The 8981-nt window shown below is 45.1% G+C and overlaps 1 protein-coding gene across 1 annotated transcript; it reads right to left on the minus strand.

The window, feature by feature from the left end:
- Positions 1 to 659: 659 nt before the first annotated feature.
- Positions 660 to 6020, minus strand: PRELID3B (PRELI domain containing 3B). Its single transcript, XM_033075207.1, has 6 exons — positions 5918 to 6020; positions 5191 to 5359; positions 4742 to 4831; positions 4296 to 4366; positions 3411 to 3513; positions 660 to 2736 (listed from the first exon to the last, which is right to left on the minus strand). The coding sequence occupies exons 1-6, from the start codon at positions 5947 to 5949 to the stop codon at positions 2617 to 2619; spliced, it is 585 nt and encodes a 194-aa protein (XP_032931098.1). The 5' UTR covers positions 5950 to 6020; the 3' UTR covers positions 660 to 2616.
- Between the last annotated feature and the right edge of the window lie 2961 nt (positions 6021 to 8981).

An 8981-nucleotide genomic window follows, 5' to 3' on the forward strand; every position in this document is an offset into this window, starting at 1 on the left:
GGGCAGGGAACTGGAAATGTTGCAGTTACCATACAGTGGGTGCTCATGTTTACTATGCATGACATTTATTGGAAATATAAATGCAAGTACAGACCACAAGAGACAGATCAGCAATGTTGTAGGAAATGGTGGTTACAATTTTTCTGCTTTTTTTTTTGAAGCAAAGCCCTGGCTGGCACTTGTAGCTCACTGCTGTGGCTGAACAGGCACTGACACCCATTGGTGGGCAGGGATCCATCAGAGCCCAGAGCACTGGTTTGCTCACATCACATTGCTCCACCTCTGCCCCTCCACTTCCCGTGCCCCCTTCTCCTTTTATAAAATTCTTTGCTCCTGGTCCTTCAGCTGCAGCTGCTTTCCCTTCCCTTCCCTCCTCCATTCCTTCCAACTCCCAGAACTTCCCTGCACTGCAGCGAATCTGAACACAAATCCCAGCCCAAACACACTGAAAATCCTTCCACAGGATGGATTCTCCACAGCAAACTGTCAAATCTGGTTGCTAGTTAGAGCCACATTTGCAGAAAAGCTGAGTTATTAAGAAACAAAAAAGACCACAGCAGCTGTGAATGTCTCACTCCAGGGATTTCTTCACCTTCACCCCTCTCATTTTAAATTATTCACCTCATAGTTCTAAAACACAAATAGACCAGAAAGTTTCAGGAATTAGCCAGAATCGAAACAAAATTTTATTTAAAAAGCGCCACATATAGAAAGCCATACTCTGACAGAATGAGAATGCAGGCATATAAATAAAATAGAGGAAAGAAATGTATTATCTTTCAAGAAGTTATTGAATGCCTGTAAAAACTAAACAGTACGTTTTTTTCAGTGCAAGGCCAAACTGTGAGTTCTACTATGCAGTCCTTAGTGCAAAAAAATTGGAAATGAAAAAACTGACTTGAAAATATCAAATGATGCTAATGGCTGAAAAAAACATAAAATGCATTACAAATTAATTATTTTAATCAGAAATGATGGTACAGTTTTGCAGAAGTTTCACACACAATTTTAAAATTGAAATGTTATTTCAGTTGTAATAATCTCCTGTAAAAGTATGGCAAACCTCAATGACTTCAATTAGTAAGGTAGTCTCAAACCATTTCTGTTTAGAAAAATATTTTGTTTAGAATAGTTAATTTTTAAAAGTTATAGATTTATATTCTTGTTTTCTTCCCCTAGCACAAACCTTATGGAAGTGTTTTTGTTTGTTAAAGTAAGCTCTGGTTCTCTATATAGCAGACACTACTTAATAGGCAATTTGATATGACAGAAATGGCATGCAAAATCAAATATGCTGGGCTGGGTGACATTGCAGTTCATAAAGGCTAAAGAGAGTCTTGAAACCACTTGTAAGCTTAGAACCAAAATTCCAGGAAAAGCCTTGGGCACCAAAATACCACCATAGCTACTTGTGGGCTGTGCCTTTGCCTTTTTGTGCCTCGTGGCACAGAGTCCCTGTGGGTGCCCACCTGCAGACTGGCACAGCATGGCACTGCCAAGGGCTGACCTTTCTGCACAGAATGACTGCTGACAGTACCAAGAACCTGCAACAAGTACCAGGAAACAGAGACTGGAGAACACCAAGTGAAACCCTTGAGAACACAAAGGGCCTTGCATGAGTAAATTAGTTCAAAGGGTAAAGGGATCTGGAACTTAAGAGCACTGGTTAAAGTAAAGGACAACACAACATCCAATGGATGGAGCACATTATTTCTGGATCAAGCTGATGAGTATATTGTTAAATGCTACTTCCCCTTATGTTTAGGTATCTCCTGAGCCACCTTCACTTTTTTAGTCTTTAACTGGTTCTTTGAAGTGAACAACTACTGTAGCAGCTTACAAGAGTTTAAGGCTCGATGCTTATTGCACCTTTATGTAACGGGCTTTTAGAAATGGAGATACTTATTGTAGAAGTTTAAGATAAAATTTGATTTTAAGGTATTCCATGCCCAGCTCATTAATGTTGCATTTAGGAGCAGGATTTAGGTCTTGGTAGGTAGGTAGGAGACACTTTGATGTTTTGATGTTTTACCTATAGTGACTAAATTGAAAAACCATTTGAGTACCATGTTAGTTCAACCAGTCAAGTTAAAAAGCTTATCAAAAAATATTTTGTACATTCTTTTATATTTCAAGCATCAAGTAATAAGCTTTCTGTTAAACCAAGTTGTGTCACACAACTGTCAAAAGTCAACAAAAAGAACAATGCTGGAACAACCATTCTGCTTAATTTTGGGCTTGGTCCCAAAAGAGGTAGTCCATAAGTCACACAAAAAATAAAAGTTAGCCTAACATGCCAGTGTCCTCCACCATATGCAGCCTCACCACTAAACGAGGCTATTTCATATCTGCAAACATTATAAGTTAGTGTTCATGTAAATACAGGAACAACACTTGAAATTTATTTCATCTGTAACCGCAATTCGGTCCAGCTGAACCAACGTATCAATAGCCTTTGAGCCTCAGCCTTGGTAAGAATTCAGCTTTCCTCCAGATGAAATTTATAACATGCCTAATACACACATCCTTTAAATAACAAAGGATATATGTATTTAGGCCAGGAGAGAAGCTGCAGGTCGTTAAGCCTCGTTAGTGATGCAGGACTAAGAACTATCATCATTTCTCTACAAACGCTGCTGCTGCCATCGAATTCCTCATGGTTCCTCTTGCTGAAGCTGCCAACTCTTCAATTTCAGCATTCAGTCTTTTAATTACCCATTCCAATGCTTCACGGCCCTACAGTTAAAGAGAAGTTTATCACTGTGTAAATCTCAGTAAATAGGTAAATCAGTTAAATTCTTACTGAAAATGACTAAAGACACAGTATTGAAAGAGGAATGAACAGAGATACATGCCTGTGACATTAGTTATTTCAATAACTGGGGTACTGCTGGAACATGTTCTGCCTTACATTTCATGAAAACAATTCCTTATATCAGCAGTTCTCACATTATGATCCACAAAAGACTTTTTATCCAGACTGCTTTATCATCCTTGAGGCTGAACTCAAGATATCTTTGGACTGCCAGAGGACACACTCTCAACTAAAATACTGTTTCACTGCTCCCACATAACTATTTCAGACCTGTATGAATGTAGAACCCTTTTTGACAGCAAAAAATGAATAGATGGCATCAAGAGGGCAGCAAAAGAATGGCAGTGTCACACTGCTGAGTGAGTGGAGATGTTTTCTCCAGAGAAGATTCAGAGAGCTTTGCCAATAACATTTATCTTATTTCCATTCACAAGAAGAGGAAGTTCAGCATGCTGAGCAGTCTCTACAGTAAAGGCAGCAGAACTATGTGGTGCCTTCCTAAGGTTGCTGACAAAAACAAAAAGCAAAACAGAGATCTTGATTCCCTTTGACATTTAGCCAGTGACCATACATTTTACACAAAGGCCATACTTACTTTTTTAGCATTGGAAGAAATTGTGTTTGCCATTAGCCCTTCTAGGTAACTGCTGAGACTGACACCTTTTACAGAGATTATTGCTTCTTGTGTCAGAATGGTTCTGAAACAGAGAGCAGGAAACCAAATTACTCTGAGTAGTCTAAATTCCCTCATGAGCTTTGTTCAGTAACACAGAACTTCTTGCCCCCTAAACACAACCACATTGTGTAACTGCTTTATGTTTCTACTTATAAAATAAAGCCCAAGAGTGCCTGGCAAGTCCAAGTCTCCCTTTGTGGCTCTCAGCCATTTCCATCTTTAGCAGCAGGATGTTAAGAATGGAAACAGCAGATTTAGAGTTACTGTACACTGGGTAAACAGTACTAAAACATCCCTTCAACGATAGGGATTGAACATTTCTGACTGTCATGACAGAAAAAAACTCCAGTGTTAGAATCCCTGGAATGATCTTCCAGAATTATCACCACTTCCAGCAGTACAGACTCACTAAATTCTAAGTTGCCTTAAAAACCCCAAGCAACCACCAAAACACAAACCTCCAAAATCAGAGGCTAAAGGCACATGAACGTGCTTTCTAGTGCAGATCTGTGCTCAGGCTGACAAAGAGATCAGGAACAAGGAGCTGAAAATTGCAGATGTACACAAACCCAGTTACAGACAGAACACCCTGGACTGAACTGGACTCCAGCACAGCATGACCCAAAGTCTCCCATGACTGCAGAACCAGTGTCACTGCAGGAAGTGACAGTCCATTTAATCCTGGTTTAGACAATTTACTGTAGAGAGGCCATGTAAATCTCATCTTCTGTTCAAGGGAAACATGGACATTTTCAAAGCAAAATCCAGTTGCTGTGGGCAATCTCAGAGCAGGGAGGTACTCACTTGTGTGGCTCATGAGGGTGTGGTTTATAGACAAGCCTCTCATCTACTGACACGAGGTTCGTAAATGAAATCTGCAGAACATAGGACAGGATTAACCCTTGATACAAATAACAGAGTACTACAGAGAGCAAAATGTTACGTGATTAGGAAACAGTCAGTGTACATACACCAAGAGGCTTTAAAACATTTTTACTTAACACCATCCCCACCCACAAAACTCCTCCTGCTCATCAGTATGTTCACAGCTTCAGCAGTGACAAGTTCCAAGAGCCAAGCAGCTCCTTCCTGAAAACCAGAACTGATCAACTATTACCACATTACTTAAACCTTTAACTTCTATTATTCTAACGCAATTTTCAAGTCATTTTCAAGATGATTTTCCTTTTCGTATGTACAAGGTCTAATGCTCTGTGATCCATTTCAGTGGCACAAACACAACTACTTACATTACAGGATTTGAGCTCCATTGTTTTTTTCACAGGGTCAACAACAGAGTGCTCCTGCACATATGTCCTCGTCCTGCAGTTGCCAATGAGCTGGGGACAGGCAAACAGAGATGGGATCAATTCCATAACTCACTGCAATGCTTTATGCCTTTAAATGCACAGGCAGTGGTTATTACATTGAATAGACACCAAGAGAACACAATTAGGATTTAGCTTAAAACAAAGCTATTCTGTTGAAGCAGATGTGATTTGCCAGATGAAAGCAGTCTGAGATCCACATTTGACCACAGGGTCACTGTGCTGCTGCTGAGCCTTCCCGATACATAAAAGCTTAAACATTAAACTTGTAAAGCACTGAGTAATGAAATGATACACATCTATTACAACAGCTGGCTCAGGAGCTTCCCCTCCCTTCGGCGTTCTTTTCTGGCCTATGACACAACACCCACCGATTTCACAATGGATGGGATTCCCCACTCCGTGCTCAGGAGCCTATGGCTGTGCAGCTTCCCGCTGGGATCCACGTGTCTGTCCAGGACATCGACTCCCACCACGCTGGGGTTCATGGGGTTGGGGTATTTCCTCATGGCAGCTGTCATCACAGTTTCCCAGGGGTGACTGTCCAAACACAATCGGGACACTCAGTTGCACAGCTCTGGTTTCAATAGGACTTTATCTTTCCCTGGACAAAAACTTCTATTGTGTTGAATGGGGAGTGCACATGAAAATCAAGTATACAACACACCTGATTAACTGGGTGTGCTGAGTTCTATTGTAACTGGATAAGAACACTTTCCCTGTGACAGCAATGCGAAAAGACTGCCCTTTATCCCGATTTTCGTAACACTAGAGTGATTTATCAAGCCGAGTACTCCCTTCAGATTATTTTTAACACAGCTCTTCTGGAGCGCCATGAAGGCCTCGTGGTGTTTCGGGCAGCACAAGGGCGCTGCTCGGTGCCGACAACGCGGTCACCCCGCACAGCACCAGCCCCCGCCGAGCCTCCCCAGCCCCCGGAGCCTCCCGAGCCCCCGAGCCCGGCCTGGCAAGGACACGCCGGGGAAGGTCAGGGGGGCGAGAGGCCGCGACCGCCGGAGCGGGGCCGCAGCGCGGAGCTCCTGGGGGCGGCCCAGCCCCCGCCCCACCGCGCCCGGCCCGGCCCCGCACGGCACCTACTCGAACACGTGCTCCGAGGTCCAGATCTTCATGGCTGCGGGGCCCGGCCCGGGCGCGCTCCGCGGCCACCGGCGCTGCTGCCGCCGCTCGGCTCCGCGGGCCCGGCTCTGCCGCCGGCAGCGCGCGCCTGCGCGGGGAGCGCCCACCAATCGCAGGGCGGCGCAGCGCTGACGTCACAGGGCGCGCACCGCGTGACCGCGCCGTGCCCGAGCGGGGACGTTCTGGGGAGGGCAGGGCCGGTGACCCCCGGGCCGGGCGTGAAGGGCGCGTGGGGGCCCGCGGTGCCCGATGACGTCACACGGCCGCAGGTGCCCGATGACGTCAGCGCCGTTACCGCGTTGTGTCGGCAGGGGGCGCAGGCGGGTGTGACGTCACGCGCGGGGGGCGCGGTGCCGCGGGCCCGGCCCGGCCCGGCCGGTTTTGTAAGCGCTGTCCTAAGGGTTTCACAACCGCATCACCCCGGGCCGGCCCCGGCACCGACCGCCTCCCGGCTCGTCCTCGGGCGGAGCCAGCGCCATTCCCGGCGGCGCTGGAGCGGCCGCAGCCCCGAGCGCACCCACGCGCGGTTCTCGGCGCGCCATGGAGCGCTCCCTTCTAAAATCCTCGGCGGGGCTGGACAGTGCCGTGAATTCAGTGCTGTTTTCAGGCTGCAGGGCAGCGTTCCATGCGCACAGAGAGGGAGTGACCTCTGTACACTCATGAGCGCTCAGAAATAGCCTCAGTGGAAAAGCACGGGAGGGGAAGTTCCCAGAAACAGCTGAGAGCGCTCCGTGCCCGCTGGCACCGTGCGCAGTGCCAGGAGCCCCGCCAGGCTGTGAACATCCCTGCATCCCCAACAGCAGGTCCGGCAGCTCTGGTACACACAAGCTGCTATCTAATAAATACCAGGTTCAGCCAGTAGCAAATACTTGAAGGAAAGCTGTTCTGAGAACAAATTTTTGCTGGGCGTACCTGTCTTGATCTTATTTTCCCTGATGCTTCCAGCTCATGGACTATCCCTGAATGCTGCTGATCTGTCAGAGTGGACAGAGTTATTGCTGGGCGATTGTGAGGCAGCTCTGAATCCATTGCAGTCTGAATGCCCAACGAGAGATTTTTTGTAGCTGGAGAATTTTGCAAAATATGTTAAAAATGTGAAGCATTTTGTGACCCTTGAACAGGCAGGGGCAGTGCAGCAGATACCCATCCCTTATCCATCAGGCTGCCTGTAGCCTCTCATCAGGGCTTTTTTTCTGTAAAAGAAATGTTACCCACTGGAAGCAAAGCAAAATGTCATCTCCAAGAGAGAAGCGTGCCAACATATGGTGCGGATTAGGAGCTAGATTTCAGCAGCTCTTGCTCATGTAAACTTCAGGCTATTTTAACGGGAGATTTGTTAAAGTAGGTTTCTATATCTGAGTGATATCAAGTGTGAAACTACTTATAAACCTGTCTTGTAAGAGAAATCACACAATTATAAATAATACAGCCAGACTTTAGAAAAATAAAATGCACATTTGTAACTGCAGAATAAAAAGGGTACATCCTAAACGTTAGAAATATTTACAACCATAAACCCAACATCTTTGCCCCTATATGTTGTCAGTATCTGTCTAATAACTGAAATAAAGGAAAGCATTCTGTCAGTTGAGTTTGTCCAGTCCCAGGCAATACCAAAAGTGATCCCTGAGGATGATGATGGACACTTACAAGAGAATATAAAACCCTGTGGAAACCCATGATGAGATTCTTTAGTCAATTTGTGTCTTTCAGGAGCTGTTTGCTCACAACTGCTAAATGCAACTGATGCCTGAAATGGGCCTTGTGATTCCATGTTTCAGATTTTGGCATGGCTAAGAAATACCAGAAATTGCCCTAAGAAATCTGTGGGAAATGCTCTGGGGTCCCAAACAATTAGCTGCTCAGTGAGGCAGGAAGATTTTGTACTGCCAGACCCGTATGTGCCAGTAGGGAGGTGTGACTTGTCCCCTTTAAGCAGCCTCATAAAAAACTCATAATTTTGACCAAAAAGCACAAATATCAGGAAATAACTCACAACCCCAGAGTCTCTTTATCTCCAGCATTATATCCAGATCATTCCTGCTCTCCATAGTGGACACCAAAACCCCAGACTGTCAAACCTAACCAGGCCTGCACTACTGTGTAAAAATCCAGGTATTGTGTTTCTATTAGGAAAGCAAACACCACCCTGGTTCAGAGCCCTGCTCCAGAGATCAACCAACCCACTCTGCAGCATGAAATGTCACTGAATTCCACCCTGAAAATGGTTTGGTGGCAATGGCAGTGACTCAAGCTGCACTTCTGAGGAAAATGAGTGCAAGCCTGAAGTGCCATTTGTCATAGGTCACCAGAACTGAACTGAAGAGGTGACACTGCAGGGGTGATACAGAGAGGGGTGAGTTCTGTGCTCACCTGCTGTACTCCCTGTCATGGGCTCTGCTTGCTCCCCTGCTATCACAACTCTGCACTTTTCACATGACAGCTGAGGTGACTGTTTCCTACACTTTACAAAATTGTGTTTTGTGGTGTATTTTCCCCCCTGTCATATTCTGAAATATGGCTATGCTGCAGTAACACTGCACAAGTTCCTTGATCCGAAATCCCAGTTTTATTTGTGTGAAACATTGGTATTCACAGGCAATATTAATGAAAACCATTCAAAGGTCTTGCTCTTTTCTTGAGCTAGAAAAACAAGTTCCCACTCCCTCTGTCAATCTGGCAGTTGTAATGACAGAAAATTGTCAGTGTTTTCTTTTCCAGACATACCTCTTCAGTGACTTCCATTATACAATTCTTCATGGCTGCCCATCTATAAACATTCTTTCATCAGCTGTCAATCCAGTGTCTCAGCTCCTCGTGCTTGGCTTTATTTTCTTGAATGTACTTAGAGAAAACTTTGTTGGATAGCAAAGCTCCTTTTCAGTGCTTCCAGAATTGGCTCATTAATGCCTGGCAAGTCATAATGCATCCCTGTATGGAAAAGTCACACCAAGTGGTGCTTTTAATAAATAAATACCTTTATTTGACAACAAAAAAGCACAGCAATACCTCAGTGCAGGATGGT

The sequence above is a fragment of the Catharus ustulatus genome, chromosome 17, assembly GCF_009819885.2.
Source record: "Catharus ustulatus isolate bCatUst1 chromosome 17, bCatUst1.pri.v2, whole genome shotgun sequence".
Classification (NCBI taxonomy): Eukaryota; Metazoa; Chordata; class Aves; order Passeriformes; family Turdidae; genus Catharus; species Catharus ustulatus.